Source organism: Aptenodytes patagonicus, chromosome 4 (assembly GCF_965638725.1).
Source record: "Aptenodytes patagonicus chromosome 4, bAptPat1.pri.cur, whole genome shotgun sequence".
Taxonomy (NCBI): Eukaryota; Metazoa; Chordata; class Aves; order Sphenisciformes; family Spheniscidae; genus Aptenodytes; species Aptenodytes patagonicus.
In genome coordinates this window covers 953,130-974,665 of record NC_134952.1, presented here as the reverse complement: position 1 = coordinate 974,665, position 21,536 = coordinate 953,130, and the positions used below count along the sequence as shown (strand labels likewise).

At 45.9% G+C, this 21,536-nt stretch overlaps 1 protein-coding gene across 4 annotated transcripts in view; it reads left to right on the top strand.

Annotated features, from left to right (window-relative positions):
- The window catches only part of EXOC6B (exocyst complex component 6B), a 319,252-nt gene that overhangs the window by 157,669 nt on the left and 140,047 nt on the right, over positions 1-21,536 (top strand). For all 4 annotated transcript variants that reach the window (XM_076335628.1, XM_076335627.1, XM_076335626.1 and 1 more), the window contains exon 8: positions 2,100-2,168. In XM_076335628.1, the coding sequence (XP_076191743.1) occupies positions 2,100-2,168 (69 nt within the window). The remainder of the gene's footprint in view (positions 1-2,099; positions 2,169-21,536) is intronic.

Below are 21,536 nucleotides of genomic sequence, written 5' to 3'. Positions count from 1 at the left end.
ATGTTCAACTAGTGCCCCAAATCCAAGAGGAGCAAAACCGTTTGATCCTGAATTCAAATTCACAGGAAAACATCGCCTGCTTTGATGATGATGTGAAGGGATGACAGATTTCTCCTCCCTTAGAAAAACACAGGGTGGACTCGGGTCCGTCCAGTCCAGCTTCCCCACGCTGATGGTGGTCGCCGGAGGATGGCTGGGTCGAGCGAGTACCGATACTTCCCTGTCTGCTTTAGTGATCTCCAGCAGTTTTGCAATCGGGGATTTATGAGCCAGAAGTGTTTTATTGTTTTACCAACTGGAGACCAATTACATTTAATGCTGGAGGAATACAGCAAGGCAAAATCTGTATCCCGAGGAGTCCACAAACTAGCTGAAATCTGGATTTGGGAGCTATTTAGGGAGCATTAGAAGGCCCGGGAGACTGCAAATGGAAAATAAACAACCAGGAAGACATGATAAAATTGGCATTAACACAATAAAACTGCTGCCTAGTGTTTGCAGTTGTCAAATACGGTCTTATAAAAGGTAAAAGCAAGAGATGTTAGTGAGACCGGTGAGCTGGGCTTCACAGGTGCTTGCCCTCGGTTCAGCTGTAACCCTTCTGCTGGGGCGTGTTGAACAGCCAGGTTCAATGTGGAAAAAGGGTCACGCAGGCGATGCCAGCCCCATCCCTGGCTCGGGAACCTTCCTCCTTCCTGGGGAGCCAACCTTGCCTGTCTGTAAGAGCTGCTCAAATGGCATGACGGAGCGCTTGGTGCAAGGGAGGGAAGGAAAGCCCAGCGAGATGGATGGGCAGGCTCATGCCGTACCCCAATAAAACTGTTTGCTGCCTTGTTCCCAATGAGCCGGCTGCTTCCCCTCCCTGCACTACCAGGCTGGGACTGTCAAGTTTTTGGGGGTCTTGGAGCGATGTTGGTGATGCAGGATGGGATGCTCCCACGTCGTGTGTTGCTGCTCTGTCCTGCTCTGTCCATCTCCGTATCTTCTTTCATCGTTTCAGCTCTAACCAAGAACTTATGTAGCGCTGAGGACTGAGTTCCTTCGCGTGGGGGGATTCTTTAACAGCTCCAGTTCCACATTACACAGGAGGCTATTTAACAAAATCCCCTATTTTCCCTTTCCAGCCCATGACTTCTGCACTCCCCTGTTTGGAGCCATTGCTTTAGATGAGGAGGACCGCTTGCCTCAGGTGCTTTGGGCAGCGTTGAGGCTTGCATACCCTCATCCATCTAGAAACTTCTCTCTTCTTCATCCTACCTCCTTTTTAGCAGAAATGCTCTTAAGCATAATTAAAAATGTATAAAATAAACATGTTTCCCAGGCCTGTCCATTGGTCCCTTTCATCTTTCTCCCCTTTTTTCCACCACGTGTCAACAGAACACTTCTCTGCTCTCTGGATTTTGGGGGAGAAGGGTTGCCTTAGCTTTATGCCTTGGCCAACAAGCTTAATACTGTGTTGGCTTGAACATATCCAAAGGACACAAGCTTCTTGTATACAAATTTCTTCTCTGATCTTTCCTCTCGCCTTCCCTCCCTCTGTCCCACCCTTCAAAAATGCGCTTCCTTGTCCCTGTGCAAGACTCACTATGTTGTTGAAAGGTGGTAGAGTCTGTGTGGTGTGTGTTTTTTAAGAAAAAAAATGAAAAAAAAACCCCCAAAAAACTTGTGCTTTTAAAGAAATCAAACTAGAAATCTAGAGAATAAGATTTACCCCAGCTGCCCCCATTGCGTAAGTACCACAACAGCTTGTGCCAGGATGCTTGAACTTGTATTTAAGCTTACGGTTAAATTAACTCTCTGCTGAGCTGGCTAACAGAGGGCCAAATGCTGCAATGTGATTTCCTAGGGGAGTGTATATGGAGTGAGAGCAATATTAAATGAAATTTTCCTACTTCAAGAAACTGTAAAAAAAAGTAAATATAGTCAGATATAGGTAGATACTAATAATCACTCTAATTGTTACATACCTGTAATCTTGGTGTCGCGCTCTGTTGGACTTGCATGCCTTGGGGTTGCACTTACCTATATGTGATATATTAGAGTTGCACGTACCTATATGTGCTCTGCATATTTCACACTGATCTCCTGCTGTCTTTTAGGTGCCTGGGGCCCAGGACCTGGTGGACTTCTCACCGGTGTACCGATGCCTGCACATATACTCTGTCCTGGTAAGTGACTCTGTGCTGCCCCTGAGACTGGGACTGGTGCTGACACTGGACTGTGGTTTAAAGAAGACGATGGGGTGCTGCTCCTTCCATCGATGCTGCTGGAAGGAGGTGGTTGCAAAACGTTTATTAATGTTCTCTTAGCTAGGAAGTGCATTACCTGAAGTAGCGTAGGCCAGTGCTGGATGGATTTGGGTAAAAACCACACAGTTACTTCATGCAGGCCACAGAAATCTGAAGGGATATTTTCTCCAACTATTGCAGACCCTGGGTTTATAATATCCATATTTCTTGGTCATACAGTTTTCCTCCGAGAATTCTTTGACCACAATAACTTCATTATTCAGTGCAAATGGAGGAGTTGCCGGGGGGAAATTGGTTTTAAATACATTGTTTGCGCGTAGGAGAATTTTGCTGCTCTTCAAACATTGTTTGACAGGAGCAGATTTGCTGCCGTCCCACCATATCCACCATTTGACTGTATTGCTCCCAATTTCCCGATAGTTAGGCTTTGCGTGCACTGAAAAATACGTCCAAACTGAAACTGTTCTGTGTTGGTGTTTGGTTATTGGGTAAAAAGTGTTACTCTGAACCGTGTCATGTTCTCGAGAACTTTTCAAGAGAGCTCCCATCTCTGCAGATGTAGACTCCTAGATGAGCTACATTTTCTCCTAGGCGTTACGAGTACGTAAGGTATTGATTTTTTTTTTTTTTTACTCATTTATTTATAACAAGGGCAGATAAGATGCCCTTTGTAGCTTACCCGTCAACTTTTAATTTCTAAGATGCCTCCAGCAGCGTACGAGCCTTGCATCTGCGGACCCAAAGAACCTGTGTTGTTTGCATCCGTTCTTTAATGTCCTTTGGAGAGAGGGAGCTTTCAGAGGGCTCTTCTCCTGCGATTGAGCAATCTGGAGCCCAGGCAGCAGATGAAAGGAGCAGTCTGTTCGCAGCTTCCCTCCCTTTCCACGGTGGAGCCAGGCTTGAGAGAGAATTGTTTTTAAGGCACTGCTAAAGCCAGTTTCTCCAGCAATACGTACAAATGAATTTGCGAAAGGAAAAGAATTGTCATAAAAAACACTTATATAAAATCTTTTTGTGCCCTCATCTGTTAATAATTATGTAATTTGGCTACGTTGCCATGATATTTTATTGGAATGAAAAAGTTAACCTACCCAAAATGTGTTACTCTGTTTATCTTGGACAAAAACCTCCCCCTCAAACCCGGCGCTAGGAGCCCGGTTCAGGGAGTGTGCTAATTGAAGATTACAACTGGTCTGAAACGCTTTGTGGATTTCAAAGTGTCACTTTATTTGGAGAAACTTCAATGGAGAGTATGTATCATGAAAACAGGAGTAGGAATCCTATTTGTGTAGCTTACATACCTTTGTTTAATGCAAGGGTATTTATTTAATTGTGTATTTATACATAAAGCTGTTAGGAAAAAGATGAAGAGCTTTCGCTGGTGGATGTAACAGTTTTGCATATTTGAAACGGTCTCGTTTCTACACTGGGGCTTTGTTGTTGTCTTGTTGCTTTACTTTTTAATCTTAAATAGCAATTGGTCCTCCAAAGGGTATTAGGGAAATGCTGCTGCTAGAAGACAGGTTTCATGGCCAGTGCTCTGTGGTGGATCTGGATGGGATTGTCTTCTGCTGGAGGTGGGAATAGTGCAGTGGACTGCGTGGTGATGGTGAGGTTAAACCTGCTGCAGGGGTTTCATGCCAGTGGGTTAGCCTCCTCTGTCCCCGTCCTGAGCCGAGATCATTCAATCCTTCTCCCCCTACTCCTCTATTTCAGCCAAAAGCCTTAGTAATGAGCAAAAAGATATAGCAGAGCTCTAAAGAAGGTGCGTTGGTGAGACAGGAGCAAGAGAAAAAGGTAACCGACTGTAGTGAAGGCTCCTGAAAAGAAAATTGCCCTTTTCCTGACCTGTGATTGAATCCTGCCCTGGCTTTCTAGGCCCAACTTGGGTTGAACAATGTCAGAGATCCAGCAAGCATCGAGGGAAACAGCCACATCAGTGTCAGACGGAAGGATCATAATGTAATAGTTACCAAAAAATCCTAATATTTGTCATTTACAATAGCGTTATCTAAACGCTTGGCCTGCAGTTAAAAAGGCCCACGTTGAATAAACATTGAGATATTTATTATTTTTAGTGAAATCGACCTTCCAGTCACCTCGGTTTTATGGCTGTGCTGCTTATAAATTCCCAAAGGATTATTTGAAAAATCCTACTCATATCTGCCAGCCTTATCAGCAGGGCAGAAGTTCACATATTGTAACAGGAGGTCAGCCTTCGGTCATGGTCTTACAGAGGGGGCCAGGCACCTGTAAATCCTTCCTTCAGCAACCAAGGCGAAGTACAATATCAAACAGGCAAGGAGACTTTTCCAGGAAACGCTGAACTTTCTCAGGAAGGGCAGAGGAGGGGGAAAGAAAGTGAAGGAAGGTCAGGCGGGGGTTAATTGAGAGTTGGACCTTGGCGTGGTGGCGGCTCCGGGGAGGACAGGCTCTGGTGGGATGCTTTATGGGACTATTCATCTGCGATTCCTTTTCTTGTGAGAAACGGGCTGGCTGACGGTGTCTTGAGGAAGAAATGGGCGTAGGGGAGGCTTTGAATATCTGCAGATATCGAACAAAACATCACAAGAGTGTATTTGTGTATTATATGTGGAGTTGTGTACGCACGGATAACCCTTCTTTGCCCAAATAAATCCTTTGATTTCATGATTTGGGTTTATGTCCCTAAACAGTGCCTAGAACAGCAAGTCCTTACCCTGCCTGCGGTTTCTGCATGCAGCAAATGTACTCTGAATTGCATGAAAAAAGGCTTTTCAGGTGACAGGTTTGGTTTCGAGTTGGTACGAATCGGTAACCACTGAACAACCTCGGTGTCTCAGTGGGAATCCTGGTAATATTAGACAAATGTGCACTGTCCTTTTCCTAGGAAACTTAAAAAAAGACTAGCTGGAACCATGGATATGGTGGTTCTTCAGACGCCAGGAGCATCATATAAAGGGGTTAAGGGGGGGAGCCGGCAGCAGAGCCAGGACATGCGAGTCCTGGGGGCCTGTCCTGGTCTCCTTGGTCGGTTGGCCAAAGTCCGTGTCTAGTTTTAGCTGATCGTAGACAGTAAACCCCACTTAGTTTCTGTTCAGCAGCGATGTGCTATTTAAGGACATTCGTCTGCAGCGTGGTTAGACTGCTAGGCTGCTGGTATCAGGCATATCTTTTCTTTGAGTTACTAGAGAAGTTTGTTGAAAATGGTAATATTATTATATAAAGAAGAAACAAGGATATTTCAGTGAAGTGATTTTGCCATTGACTTTTTTATCTTTTTATGTTGTCTTTGACCAAAGTCTATGTAATGCTCGAGTTGCTTTGATCAATATCCAAAATAAATTAGGAAAGGTGAGGTTTGGGCCAGATGGTTTATCTGCTGGAGCATCTGAACAGCTGTTGGGTGCCTTGTATTTCAAGGCCAAGACATGGAATTGCTTTGCTTTACATAACACAAAATGAAAAGCAGTTTTTGTTTCATGTTTCCCGTAAGCTGTAGCAAGGCAGAAAGCAAAGAGTGAATGAAGAGCAGAAAGGAATAATAAAAAAAAGCCCAAAAAAGTCAGAGTGGTTTGCACAGAGGGTGCAAAGAAGTTGTCTCAAAGGCAGCTGACGGTGATTTAAGTCGCTTAAGCTCCTGCTTCAGCCAGTGCTCTTGCCTGTTAGTACTCATTTAGGGTTTACCTTAGCTAGGTGGGTTTTTTTAGCTTTATGCTAATTGGTTACCAATTACTTTGAGGTTCTTAACATGTTCATGAAGACACTGGTATTGACACTCCCAGCTCTTTGATCCGAGCTACAAAGGGGTCATTTTAGGGTAAAGAACAAGTGTCCAAAAAAAGAAAAAAAGAAAAAGAGAGCAGATTCTGATGTAAATACAGGCTTAAAACTGTAGCTGCCTCCTAGTTGATGAAGTATTTCTGGAGAATCCCAGAGCTGGATAATTTAGATAAATAGCAGTTGACAGGTATTTACTATAAATTTGTCGTATCTTGCCACTGACGTTTTTATCTGCTGTATTGCCTCTACCCCAAGCCTCTCTAACCCCAAAACTGCTTTGATGCACAAAATACATTAGGAAAGGTAAAAAAATGTAAAACAAATGATAAACCCCCCTCACTTTACTAAAAATAATCAATGTAGAAATGTCTTTAAATTCCTATATTAAAAAGCATGCATTGTGCATAGACTGTATCCGCTTGGTACATTTTCACTTGCCTATTTTAGTGAAGAATATAATGTTTTATATCTCTTAGCTGTGCAGAGCCAGCACGGCCTTGGGAGGAGAAACTAGGGTTTATTTTTGCTTATCGCTAAAATTGCTACGTTTTGATTGCAGAAGCTGTGTGGGGATTCATCGGCTCAGGGACTCAAGGTGAACTGTTCGGCCAAGGATGGGAAACACCACTTTGTACCTCCAAGCCGAGCAGATTTCATTTGAAGTGGGAGATGCCGCAAATCCAGCGGCGGATCATTAGACTCCTCCCAGCCCTGCACTTAAATAACTATTTTTTTTTTTAAATTCCTCTTAGAATTGTGCTAGTGATTGTGGTGCCTGCATTAATCCTCCTTTTTCTGCCTTTGTGGGCTAATAAATTGGCAGGCTGGTTGCTCATCTGCTTGCCTGTGGTGGCTGTGACGCAGCCGGCCATTCCTGCCCCCTCCCCACCTCTCCGAGGGGGGCTTCAGCATCCCCACCAAAATGTTTGTTCTTTGGTAACGGGGCAAAACAATTGCTCTTCTTTCAAGGGATGAGAAAGCCTCTTATAGGAACCACAATTCAAATAATAAGAGCTACCCAACCCTCTCTTTCATATGAAAACGTCTCTTTTTTCTCTTGTAACACTAGTTGTTTCTTTTATTTGATACTGAAACACGAACCGTACCATGGAAAGTCTGTGGTTTACTTCTATTTTTGAGATCAGGGTTGTAAAGTTTTCCCTCGGTGTCCTTGGGAACTTTAAAACTCTTTTTTTTTTTTTTTTTTTTTTTTTTGGGGGGGGGGGGGCGCGGTGGAAAAAATTTCCTTCTCGAAGTCTCTGGTAACTCCTTGTTCATCTCAGACACTTTGCAGATTGTCCCATCGTTGTGTCCTGGCATATCTCACTGTCTGCTGACTTGGCTGACCCACTGGTGCCTGGTGGAGTTAGATAGCTATAAACACAGCACTGAGATCATAGGGAAAGGCTGAGGGTGAGACACTTTGTGCACTGGATTGATAAGGACACAGGAAAAGCCATTAGAGTGAACTGGTGTCAGTGACCTGTGATAACCATTCTGTACTACGTGCTAATGGACCCTGGGTAGTGTGTCTGTCTGTAGTGGCAATAGATTTAACTTTTGTAATTGTCATATTGCTCTTTTAACCCTGTGACCTTATTACCCATGAGAAAACCACTTGGCTTCGATCAAAGAAGCAGCAAAGAAATCAGTGTTCATTCTAAGCTGGCTAGATATGATCACAGGCAGCCTTGATTCTTAAAATATTCAGCTTGGAAAACAGACATGTTCGGGGGGAGAGGAGAAAAAAAAAAGGGAGGTTTACTACAATAGCCCGGATGCAGACTTCTTGTCACCTGAGGTTAGGAACAGCAGCCGTGCTTTCCCAGGGCTTTGCAAAACTCTGCGCCGTCACTTACTCACTGAAAATATACTGATATTTTACATTTAACGCTGATTTCATCCTGATTCACTCAGTCCCATTCCACCCTTGGTGGCTAGAATAAGAGACTGACTCTGTTAGTCCTGACCATGGAAAATACATTGCATCTGTTCAATATTTCATCGAATCATTCAGGATGGATGGGACCTCAGGAGGTCTCTGGTCCAGCCTCCTGCCCAAAGTAGGGGCAGCTCTGAGATCAGACCAGGTTACTCAAGGCTTTATCCGGTCTGGTCTTGAAAACCTCCAAGGACCAAGAGTGCAAAACCTTTCAGGGCAACTTATTCTGCTCCATGACCTCCTCGTAGGTATTGAAGGTGGCTCTTAGGTCCCTCCGAAGCAGTCACTCCTCCAGACTGAACAAGCTCCATTAAGCTCTCCCTGTGGGGCAAGTGCTCCAGCTCCAACCATCTTGGTGGCCTCCAGTGAACTCGCTCCGGTTTATCGGTGTCTTTCCTGTATTTGGGAGGCCCAAAACTGTATGGAGGGTATAGATACAGTCTTAACGAGCGCTGCGTAGAGGGGGATAATCGCTTCCCTCAATCTACTGGCTTTGCTCCTGTTAATACAGCCCAGGAGGCTGTTGGCCGCCTCGGCTGCCAGGGCAGACGGCTGGCCCATGTTCAGCTTGCTGTCTGCCAAGGCTCTTGGTCCTCGTCCACAGAGCTGCTCCCCAGGCAGTCAGCCCCAGTCTGTGTTGTTGCAAGAGGTTCTTCCTTCCCAGGTGCAGGACTTGGCATTTCTCCTTACTTATTTTCGTCAGGTTCCTGTCAGCCCATTCCTCCAGTGTGTCGAGACCCTCTGGATGGTGGCCCTGCTCTCGAGTGTATTGACTTTTCCCCCCAGTTTGGTGTCATCTGCAAAGCGCATGAGTGTGCTCTGTTGCCTCCTCCGAGTCACTGATAAAGATGTTAAGCAGGACAGGTCCCAGGACAGACCCCGTTGTGGTTCCCTACTTGTTACCAGCTCCCATCTTGGGTACAACTCGTTAATCACGACCCTCTGAACATGACCACCCAACCAATTATTTACCCATCCAGCTGATCGCTCATCCAAACTGTGACAGCCAAACTCGGATACAGGAATATTGTGGAAGAGCATGTCAAAAGCCTTGCTAAAGTCAATGACACCCGCTGCTTTCCCCTCATCCGTAAATCCTGTCATGCTATCGTAGAAGGCAATCAGATTGTCAGCATAACTTCTCCTTGTTAAATTCATGCTGGTTCATGTCCCCAGTCTCCTTCTGCTCCATATTCGTGGAAGTGTGTCCCAGGAAGACTCAGCTCATGACCTCCCCAGGGACTGAAGCGAGGTTGAGTATGCTGTAGTTCCTCAGATCATCTTTTCAGCCTTTATTGCAGCTTTTACCTTTTACCACTTGTTGGGAACATGTCTTTTTTATGGTATTCAACTACTACGGGGTCTTTGGTTCTAGCGAGCTCTAAGATCAGGACTGATTTTGCTGAGACGTTCACCTTGAGTGGTGCAGAATACAGGTCAGCTGAAGGACCCTAAAGACCAATACCACTATTTGTATTGTGTAAGTGTGGGCAGGCTCTTCCTAAGATTTGCTCTGTTTCCGGGCATTGGGGCTCAGGAGGGTCCCAGGAATGTTTGGAAAATGCCTCAGCTACCCCGGAGAACTTTGTGGTGGTGTCCAGAAACGGTGATATCTCAAAAATAACAAGTGATAGAGACGGAAGTGCACTGATTTGCAAAGAATTTCCCTGAAGAGCATTGAGTTTTCTAAGGTAAAACTCAGTTTAACAGAAAGGGAAATCTCTAACAAGTGTTCCCACTCTTTTCTCATTCTCTGGTTATAGACTCATAATAATTTAGACTGGAAGAGGCTCACGGAGGACTTTTGTCCAACCCTCCACTCAGGGCTAAATTTGAAGTTATATCAGGGATCTCAGAGCCACATCCAGTTGAGTTTTGAGGATATCCAAGGGCAGAGACTGCCCAGCCTCTCTGGGTCGCTGTTCCAGTGTTTGACCACCTTTACTGTATTTTTTTTCCCCCCTTAAATTAATTTGAATTTATCTTTTTGCATTTTGTCTCTTGCCTTCCCTTTTGCTGTGCATTTCCAAGGGGAGCCTGGCTCCATCTACCCTGTAATCCTGTTTTAGATATGCTTTCTCACCCTTCTCCTTCCTCACCTTTCCTCATGTGTTGTGTGCTCCAGCTCCCTCAATTATGTTGGTGGCCACTGCTGGCCTTGCTTCAATGTGTAGTACACCAGTATCTCTACAGCTGTCCTTTTGCATAACACTTTTAAAGCCTTTTTTTATTGCAGCTGGGTCACAAGTGACACTGCTCCACTGGGCTGATGCTGACATTCAATATTTAGGACTTATTTTTGCTCCTAAAAATAAATGAACGGCACACTCAGTGCCAGTTCATAGCGACATGTGAAAGAGATTGCAACGTAACACTAGACCCAAATTTGACCCTGGTGAATCAGATCCAGTTTCTCTTGACTATCTTCAAAATTGGAGGGAGAGCAGAGTGCCATAACCCCTCCTAGAAGTGAAGAGTCTTGCCTGTGGGCTTGCCCTTTGTGGCATTGCCTCCAGACTCCATGCATGAAAATCACTGAAAAGCAAAAGTAATAAGATGTGCATGGAAGCAAAGTTGTGAGAGATACTGGCCCCGTCTTACCTTGTGCTGTTAAGTATTTTAGTCACACTGGGCTTCAAAGTGGATCTCAGCAAAGTATGTGTAAGATGTGGACTCTCTGAGACTGCTAGAGAAAGAGGCATTAGGAAGATCCTTCTGCGTGAGGACTGTTGAGCTATTCGTGTTAGTGAAGCTGTGTATTTTGTGCATAAATTAACCCTGGGGGAATTATCATGTGCTGACCAGAAACTTCATATTTTATTTTTTTTTTTTAAGAGGAGAGTGTGTTTGTGGGGGAGGAGGGGGCTGTAAAATAATAAGCCACCATGTTTTATGCGTCTCTGAAAATGGCTTGGTGCACAGCTGCGGTTGCTGTTTTCCTGCTATGTATGTTGTTTCTCATCTTAAAGGCCTATATGCAGTGTATCTGGGAAATGATTGCCATCCTGTTTTCAATAAAACCCTTTTTTTATGAAGGGTCTTGAGTTGGCTGGACATTAATTCTCAATCTGTTTACAAATATTTGTGCAGGAAAGGGTGAGCAATGTTCAGGACGGGCTTATGACGCATATACCCCCTATTTCAGTCCTTTGTTCAGGAAAATGTGGAAACAAGGCAGTTGTACAATGAACAAACGCTGCCTTTGCATTCCAGGAGTGTGGCACGGGAGCCGCTTGCTGCGGGGCAGCCGTGGTCTTGCAGTGCGAAGATGAGAAGCACACAGACCACCATCCCAACACAAAAAAGCTGCTTCAGCTCAGACATCAACAGGCAGCTTGAGTCGTATTTTATGAAGGGTGATGGAAAAGCTCCAATTCAGGGGGTTGATAATTGCTGTATACAAAAGCAGGGATATGTGCAACATGTTCAGAAGGTGAGCGTTGCCCTCAGAGAGGTTCTCCTTGGCTCTGCTCTCCTGAATCCTTCGGAATGAGAGGTTTGGCTTCTGAGAAAGGTGTCTCATCTCTTTTATCATTTGAAGCTGGTACCTGGAGGTCTGGGTGACTTATGATCTTCTAGTTTCCTCGCTTTGCGGAGACTTAATCATCTACTCACAGACACTGAGCAACCCACAAGAGCTGTTATGAGAGCAGGGATTTGTCTCTTGCCTTTAAATCTTCTTTCCTGGCTTTACTACCTCCAGCTTGTCTTGCCCCAGCCATGGTTGTTGTACAGTGTTGAAATGCCTTGGAAATCCTTCAGGATGAAAAACTGTAAGGAATAATAACACAGTCTAAAATGTGTGCCTGTTCCTTTTAGTAATTGTTTCAAATATTAACCAAAGGATATGCACAGAACTAAATAGCAAACTCTTTATTGTAGTAGTAACTTAGGTGTGCCACAGAGCATGTTTCCTACAGCTGCTGCTGGATAGGAAGCCTCATGATATTTTTATGTGTAGACCCTATAACTAAACGGGTGCACGTTGACTCGTACGGGTGGCCACATGTATATATGTTACTGCCCTCTAGGGAACCTACTGTTGTGTCCATCTTCACAGCATCACAGACAGAGGTTGGAGGGGACCTCTGGAGATCGCCTTGTCCAGCTCCTTGCACAAGCAGGGTCAGCTGGAGTGGAGTTACTCAGGACTGCGTCCAGTTGGGGTGGAAACTCCACAGCTTCTCTGAGCAGCCTGTTCCAGTGTTTGATCACCCTCACAGTAAAAAAGTTTTTCTCCCTATGTTCAATGGAAATTCTTCCACTTAAGTTTGTCCCATCGCTGGGCACCACTGAGAAGAGTCTGGCTCTGCCTTCTTTGCTTCCCCCGTCGGGTGCTTGTACACGTTGAAAATGTCCCTCTGAGCCTTCTCTTCCTCAGGCTGAGCAGTCCCAGGTCTCTCGCTGTATGTCACATGCTCCCATCCCTTGAGATCTTTGTGGCCCTTTGCTGGGCTTGCTCCAGTGTTGTCTGTCTCTGTTGTGCTGCTGAGCCCAGACCTGGACCCAGCCGTGTCTCACCAGTGCTGAGTAGAGGGGAAGGATCACCTCCCTTGACCTGCTGGCAACGCTCTGCCAAACACAGCCCAGGAGTCTGTTGGCCGCCTTTGCTGCAAGGGCACAATGCTGGCTCATGGTCACCTTGGTGTCCATCGAAACCCCCAGGCCCTTTCCTGCCAAGCTGCTTCCCAGCTCGTCACCCCCAGTGTGTGCTGGTGCCTGGGACTATTCCTCCCCAGGGGCAGGACTTGGCATTCGTTGAACTTCATTGTTGAGGTTCTCGTTGGGCCATTTCTCCAGCCTGTCCAGGTCCCTCTGAATGACAGCACACCCCTCTGGTCTGTCAGTCGCTCCTTCCAGTTCTGTCATCTGCATTTTCACGGAGTGGAGGAATCAGAGGCAGATTTCACCCAACAGAGCTCCATGTGTGATGGGTAGGGGGAAGGAGAACTCTTCTTCTGCTCAAATGAGCCGAGTGCTGGTGCTTGTGCTTACATCTGTTTGTGTAACACAGCTATTTCACTGCCTGGTCATTTTGGCTTCTTGACTTAACCATCTTCTATAAACCCATAATTATTACATACGTGTTGGTTTAGGCGGGCAGAGTTGAGAGCTGGTCAAACCAGAGGTCATGCTGGTCCGCTTCTGGTTGGGAGTAGACTGTACAGCATTCCACGTGCCTGTTTGAATTCGGTTTGTATGGATGATTGCCTTTGAAAAGAGGCAAAAAACTGGTTGTCAAACGTGTGACGGGCTGCTATGACATGACTTCTTTCCCAGTACGGAGGGTGTAGCTAATACTGGATGTGCTGCTCCTCAGCAGTGCTTGGAACAGGTCTGTTTATTAGTTTATCTTGTTTTTATTTCTCTGTGCTCCCTGACCATTCCCCCGTGTTCTGCGATGGAAGAACAAAAAACCAAATATGCAAATGTGATTTTCCAACCCAAACATTTTATAGCAGAGTCTTAGGAGCGAGCTGCATTTTTCTGCTCCAACGTGGTGTGGGGGACGGGTGCTTTTTTGCTCCTTCCCGAGTGCGTGCTTGGATTCAGGGAGGAGAGAGCAAAGAGCTTTGACCTGAAATCATCTAGCGGTACAGTACTGTCTCCTCATGAAAATATCCCATTTAGGGACTTTTTTTCCCCGTGTGTCTCTGCAGTTAATGCAAACCCTGTCTGTCAGTGATTATTAGCTCTCTGGTAGGAGACATACGGCCTAAACCACACAATATTAAGCAGGCTGTAAAAAAAGGGGGAGATTTGTTGCAGATTGCGTTCCTCTCTGTACATTTTGCCTCCTGTCCTTGCACCTTCCTCTTCCCTTGGCTCCTTTGCCTCCCTCCGGACCTGTCCTTCATCTTCCTCAAGGACTCATTCTGCACTCTTCTTAAATTGAGGGTTTTTTTCCCTTAATTGATGGGAGCCCTGACAAGAGCTGATTAGCTGTTGGGGATGCATCCTTCCTTGCAAAGCTTGTGACAGATTTCCACCGCTTCCTTCCTTTCTCAAGACCGGAGAGAGAGCTTTCTTCTACGAGCAGACAGTTGCCTCCCCGAGGTTTTATGCACGGTGGCCTTGCATGGAAGACTCTGTGGGCTTGTCCTGAATATATCTTTTTCCCTGGCAGCTCATTCATTATAAAGTTTTAATGAATTTTAAATATATTATGAAAAGAGCATGTGGTTAGAAACCATCTCTGCTCGTTTTTACGCTGGGAAGTGTTGGGTTGTGCTTTTCTTTGCAGAGAGGGTGGATTGAAAGCAAGTGGAGGAGAAAGGCATGTCCCCGTGTGCTTAACGTTGCAGGTCACCTGGAACAGGAGGAGATCGCCAAAAATGCAACCTGAAAATGTTTAGCTGCTGCTGTTTATAATGAGGAAATATCTGTCTACATCATCGCTTTGTAACTTTTCAAAAGTATGACTTAAAAAGGAGGGGGGTGGTTGGAGAGGGAGCTGCGCCGCTGTATTTTCCAGAATGAGAAACACAGGCTACTTGTTCAGTCAATTCAGTTTAGGTCAAATGTAGTTATGAAAAACAGATGATTGCTGGTGATCAAGCTGTACTATGACAAATAACCCATTGTTTGAGCGTGCAGTGATTTCTTCAGAGCGTTTACCCGGTGCGGGACTTGGCGATTGCCTTCCTCCGGCTCGGAGCCTGTCAGCCAGCGCGGGGCTGGGTGCTCCAGACCCAAGGGCTTGGCTCCGCAGGAGGAGGGATTGCACAGAAAGAAAGGCTCGGTGCAAAATGGATGAAGTTTCCACTCTAGATATTAAAATATGAGCTCACTTGGGGCTCTCAGAAATGCTTGAGATGATGCTTCCTATGTACACGTTGTATCCTATGCAGCAGAGTAATGGTTTATTTGGGGGATGCTGATATTTGAGAGAAGCTCCTTAACACTAATGTATCTTAGCCCTGTGTCGCTTTGAGTTATTATATATTCTTTTATGGTTTCCCCTAGAAAATACTCACCTACAAATTGTATCTGTGGGGTAAGGAACCTATTATTCACGTTGCAGAGACAGGGCTAGTTGAAGCGAGATAAATGTATGTGTCCCCGTGCGAGTCTGACCTGGGGAAAGGCTGAGCCTTGCTCTGATGCTTGCTGGGTCTCGTGCTCTTCTGCTTCGCAGCTGAGTGATGATGCTTTGGTTGAATTGCTCTGCAAGGTGGCTGTACTTAGTCTGAAGAGTAAAAATGTCACGTGTTCTGGGTGATATTTTCAAATTTCTAAGGTTGAGAAGCAGTGTGGACAGATGTATGCTACATGATTCCGGTTTTGTGGGTGATGTGAAGGCTGTAAAGTGCCAAGGGAACATTTAATACTTTTTAGGATCTTTCTTCTGAAATCAGTATCCCTTTGCTTGGGAATCTCTCGGCTTCTGGGATGTGAGGGACTAATTCTGGGTGACTTCAACTCGGACAACTCGGGGGACAAGCTTTTGTTTATGTGCCTTGTGGCACGTTGTACCATCTAAAAGATTCAGTCTTACCAAAAAACCCCAGAAATTCATCGCCGTTGCCTCAAGTTGGTTATGACCCAGCACGGACCAGCTTGTGTCCATGGGGATACTGGGGAGAAGATTGGGTCGATCAGTGTGTGAGCAGGTGGATCAGATGCTCAGGATGTATATGCAGATGGCTGGGAAGTCTAAAAGCAGAAATTAGGTTGATTTAGAAAAGCCTTTTCGTGGTAGGAGAAGGTCTCTTATGTGTCTGTCCTTGGAGCAGTTACAGGAAATATTCCATTAGACGCTGGGAAGACCGAAGGGCTATATTTGTGTGTCGTCCTGGTCATTGGCATAACTTTTAGAAAGTACACTGTTACTTGATGTGTTTAGTCATCTGAAAACAAAATCAAAGCTATTAAAAATACGGAAAAACAGTTTGTGTTTGGCTTCTTATCGGTGTCACTGGTCTTCGGGGTATGAACATGCGTTGGATCTTCTGTTGCGCTGCTACCACTCAGAGATAAACTTTTGACTATTAATCACGGGAGAAGATTAGACTTTCCAACAAATCTTAATTTGTACATGTTACTTTCTACTCCTTTGGAGCAGCTTTAACTCCGAGGAACTGTGAAAGCTCGAGCTGTCATCTCAGAAAAGTTTAATGTCCTTCTCGCCTTTTACAGCTCAGCGTGCTCTGTGCTTCACTTCATTTGTCAGGCACAGCAGCTTGGAGTACTACTTCTTCCTAGCTATTAAAAAGTAAAATTTTTAAGATTTAAGATTTTAAGATCAGAAAAGGCCCCCAAGGGAAATATTTTGAAGTATTTGAGTCTTTCTTTATGTTCCTTCTGGATGAACATATATCTCTTTAATATCGAGAACTGATTTGATAAATACAAAAATACTGCTTTAAAAGGTTGGCCATGTGTGCAGTGTTTATACAAGCAAACCAACTCTCGTTAATTAGGATGATGTGATGTTAAATCTCACGTTGGACTGGGGCAGCAGTCTTTTGCTTGATCTAGTTTAAGGAAAAGCTGTGGTCCCCAATCCTGGCTAAGCAGAATAACAAAACAGATGATACTTGTGTAGCAGAGACTGAAAGCCTTGCACTCCCTAGCTCTGGTTAAATGAACCCAGCAGCTCTAAACCGATGACTGAGCAGTAGCAAATACACTAAATTTTTCTACCGCTATTAAATGGAAAAGAAAACACATTTCTAGTTAACATTTAAACCTATTAAAATGTGATTGAAGTGGAATTCGCATCTTGGATTACTTGGAAAATTTACTGTGGCTACTTGTCTGTCACATTAGGAGAACTCGCTTCACGCTGAAAATCCCCACATTTCACTAAAATCCCCGTATCTAGCTTGTGCAGCCCTGTACCTGCTTGCAGACGCTTCCCTTGCAGCTGAGATGCCTTTGCCTGCACCGTGCAGGAGCTCAGCCAGGGTGGTGAGTGACCTGATTGAGCAAAGGTAAATAAGAGCACAACTACGTAGGGCTAGAATTAACGTAGTCAACTGGTAAGTACGTTTTAGGATTGTAGATAAAAGGGACATTGCATCTGGGTGGAGCCAGGTGACTGTGGTCAGCAGAGTCCTCCTGTTGCAGCGTGCTCCTTGCACCCGAAAGGGTGAGGAGCATTTCCATCTGACCCATCAGCAGTGTTTTGGTGCGCCAAAGAGTTTTGCATTTCCTCGGAGAGCTTCTGTCCTAGTTCTTGCCCAACAAACTGCTTTGTCTCAGGAAACTGAAGGGTCACAGAATCTGTTTCTAATTTGAAACTTTGATCAAGCCTGGGAGAGAGGCAGGTCTTCCTCTCCCTGTGCTCTCCCCTGGCTCCTGTCTTTTCTGCTTTCAAAGCAAGCGGTGAACATACCCGTGAAAATGCCCTTTCTCCTGGAAGGTTGTCCCTAACTTTTGCAGGGGTTAAATTCTTAGCAGGGGAATAAACTTGTAAGAGGAGATTGCTGTCCCTTCTCCCCTTGCAAAGCTCCCTGAAACCTGTGATGCTACAGGAAAAGTGAAATGGGTTGTGAAGGCACGTTCTCAACACGAGCGTGCTTGAAACCAGGCATGCTGCTTGTGATTTTACTTTAAAAATTACTTGAAAGAAAGCATCCATCTGTTTTGTGCTTAGAGATCTTTCTTCTCTCTATCTTCTTCAATGGACTTACTGCAGGGTTTGAGCACGGAGCATCAGTTCTTCATCCGATCCTTCTCTGCTTGCCTTTGGGAAGGGATGAGGTTTTGGGTGGGTGTAATTCCTTCCAGAACTGCGTTTTGCGGCCTGACAGACCCCTGCAAAAGCTCCGCTGGCTGCAGAAATAAACTTTATTGGTGGGAGAGGGAGATCCGTTGCACAGATAGAGCCAAGTTGTTGATGCCTTTGTCCCGTAGTTTTTAGGAGGAGACGTTTTCTGTGTGCTCCATCCAGCCCGTCGAGCGCTTTGAAGATAAGAGCACCTGAGCCCCAATTCTCCATGGTTAGCCACGGCGTGGGGGAGGCTTCGGGTGTGCTGATTGCCTGTGTTGCCACAACAGCCCCCAGATTTGGGGCTCGGTTGCAGGTTTTTGGTGGCTTTTAGCTCCTCTGAGCCACGCAGCACAACGAGTCACTTCTTTCAGCTTTGTCATGCAAGCTGGATTTTTCTGAGAGAGAATATGAAATTATAAGCACTGTTTTCCCTAGTTTTTAAAGACTTACAGTCTGTTCTGATCTCTAACCTCTGTTTTCTCTGAAACTTTGACACAAGGTCTTATGGACACTAGAAGTTTACATGGGCACAGGAAGCCGTTGGGCAAATTTATGGAAAAAAAAAACCCACAACATCAAAGGCTATTAAATAAAAAGACCCGGCTTGTGGCTCAGGGCATCCCTGCACTGGAAGTTGTTGGAGGCTGAGAAACTACACTAGAAAAAGCTGGATTACGTGTTTACCCTGTTCTTGTGTTATTTTTCAGTAACACCAGCTCTGGTGCTGGCCGGCGTTTGGAGGCAGGACGCTGCACCCGGGCTCTGCTGCCACATAGCATTTGTACGCGCGTGTTAGGAAAGCTGGTTGTTCCTGCTGGTTCAATTCAGGTTTTATTTAGTTATCTCTGACACCCACCTGAGCCCCGTGCTGGCAGCAGGCGGGGTGTCTCCTGACAGCTCTTGGGCACTGCTATATGACTGTGTGGAAGACCTCACGGCTCCAATCTTGCCAAGGGTTTGAGAGACATGAAATTTTCTGATCTTTTTTTATTTGGACGAGGTTAAGATACTTCTAGCTGCTTTGCAGAGGCTACTGCTTTTTTAAACCTGGGAATTTCTGATTTTTCCTGGTTATACCAGTGTAGGTACACATGAATGAGGCGAAAGAACTTGTGGCATTTGAAAAAGTATTTCTTTCCTGGACTGAGCAATTGAAGGGCATTTTATTCTCATTTTCATGCTTTTTTTCCCCCTGCAGTTACAAGGATTAGAAATAGCTACTTATTTATTTTCCCTGAAAGCTTAGATAGCTATGTAGCACTCTTGATTCCAGCTTCTGAGGCTGAGGCGAAACATTTGAGCTCCTGGTTAGGATCTTGAGAGCAGAGCTAGCGACAGAAATGGCTTGTCGTTGATTTTGAGAGAGGAGGAGTAGAGATGTGAGCTACCCAACCCTTTCGCCAGGCTGAAGAGGCAGTTCTGTGCTGGCAATTTTAGTTGCTCTGGGCTTTCTTTTGTTTCTTTAAGTCTTTAATTCTTCGATTTTCCATCACGTTGCCAATGGTAGTTTTCTATCTCTTCATTGATGGCTTCCCGCTGCAAGAAGGTGGGAACCCCTGATTGTGGCCAAAGCAAAGAGTTACTTGGCTTTCTACTTCTGGTCCCCACCTCCCTCCAGTTGCTTTTGTGTTGATCCCTTGGAGAGGAGGGGGAAAATGCTGGGTTTTTTCTTTTCTCTACAGCACCAGCTAGCCAGGAGCATGGGCTGGGGAGCTGGTGAGCACCAGGATCTGGTTCTCTTCTACCTCTGTTTCTCAATTCCTAGGTCTTACTCCCCTCTATATCGCACAAGCCACAAAAATTTCACACTTCTCACAAAACTGTGCTTTCCTCCTATTGGGAAAACTGGAGCATCTATAAAAGGGGCTGATGTCGGAAGAAGCTGGCTTCTGGTCCGGACGGAGTGAGGTGGTGCTCATCTCCAGACTTCTCATCCGTCGGATTCAGCCGAGCGCGTTGCATCCCTGCGAGCTGCCAGGTTCTTTTGGGATGGAAACCCCTCCTTTCGCTAGCGTAGCCCCACCGTTTGTCATCCCGGGTCAGAGGTTGCGAAAAGCAGTAGTCAATTAAAGCTTTATTAGATGTAGTTAGTAATGCCCTGAAAGGAGCCAGCCAAGCTAAGGCCACTAATAAAGGCCCTTTGTTAAGGTATTTAATAAATTAACACTCTGCTGTGGCGGGGAGGGCGGGAGGCGGTTACAAAAGCCAGGCTCGTTAATCAGCGTGTTTACCCTCTTCAAACGCCCCGGCCGTGCGGCTCCCTAATCTTTACCCACCAGATTTGTTGGGAGCTGCGCGGGCAGCTGCTGGCCCGGGGACGGGAAGCGCCTCTGCGGGTCACGCCTGGGCCACGGCGCCGAGGACGCGCCAAGACAAACACGGCTTACGAGTGCCATCGCGCTAATCACCGGAGCCCCTCGTTAAGCGGGGACGGTCCTTAGCGCGGGTACCCGTTGCGGGCGTGGGGTGATGCCGAAGCAGCGGGGCTCCCCGAAACACCGCGATTTGCCTCATCCCTACCCTGCTCATCTTCAGATTTTATTACTTTTTGTAACAAAACCTCCTGCAGGCCGTGCTGGATGTGCTGCCGGGCTCGAACATTAGAGGGCATCTCCTCCTCACGCTTCTTTATTTTCTCTTTTTTTTTGGTGTGTTTTGTTTTAGTGCAGCTTAATCTATAGGGCCGTCTTTAAAAAGCAAATAGAGCATTTGACCTGCTGTGCAAATTAGCCATATGGTGAAGTGTAATATCCCGCTGACCCTCATTACCGTGCAGTATGAAAAGCTCTCCCCTTTTCACATGCAAGCATATTAAAGTGGCCTTTTCAGCATTTTCTTCCATATAAAACTGTCTTCACTCCCGTGGCCAAGCAGTTAAAAGGGAACTCCAGCTGCAGCCAGGAGGGTGAAATTAAAGGCTTTACCCTCGTCTAAATGGAAAATAGATATTGCTTCCTATAGACAGGGCTAGGGAACAATGCTGCGCCGCCGGCTCCGGCAGTGGGACGGGGGGATAATGGCCTTATTTTCTGGGAGGAAGGAGCCCGGCTCCTTTGAGAGAGGAGCTGTTGGGTGTCCACCTTGGAGGAAGGGGGAAAAAGGGGGAAATTTTACCTATTTTCCTCTATGGTTAACTATTTCATGGCCAAGCTGGTGGGAAGCAGTGAGAAGCTGTGTCAGGACCTGCTGCAGGACCCAGAGTTTTCCCTAGGACAAGCGGTGGCTCTTGTGCCGCTTTGCATCAGAGCTAAAGAAAAGCCACGTGCATCTCCGCCCCGCAGAGAATTGGCTCTAAATTCTTTGGTGCACTGATGCCCTTATATTCCTTGTTTGCCTGACCGGGGCTGGCTGGGAGCTCACCTGGGCTCCTGGTGCCAGGCCCGAAGGGATCAGGAGGGTATTTCTCTCCCATCTTCTGCACCTCTGCTGATGGAAGTGGCCCAGGTAGCACCGCCAGCATCTGCCAACCACATCGGACTAGTTGGTGGAGCAGGAGGGAGGTAACTTTATCTGTTGGACCCAGACTTCAAGCTTTGCTTTCTTCTTGCTTTTGCTTTGTAAATTTTTTTGCTTTCAAACTTTGCTTTAAATTAACTTACCAAACAAACAATCAGAGAGAGGGGAGGGAGCACTAGAGCTCCTATGGACTCTTCTGGGTTGGCTTTCTGCTCTTGTGGCTCTCGCTAGTTCTCAGAGTTTCTTTCAACTGACTAGCTCATGACCTTGGTACTATGTGATCTCTGGAGCACTCCTTTCCTTGGCATGGCCTTCAGTTCTGCTCCTTGGTCTTCTTCCACTTTGCTAGGCCTCAATTATTTTTTTTTTTAAGTGCTTGAGTACAGGTCCACTAAGTCAGGCAGTTCGT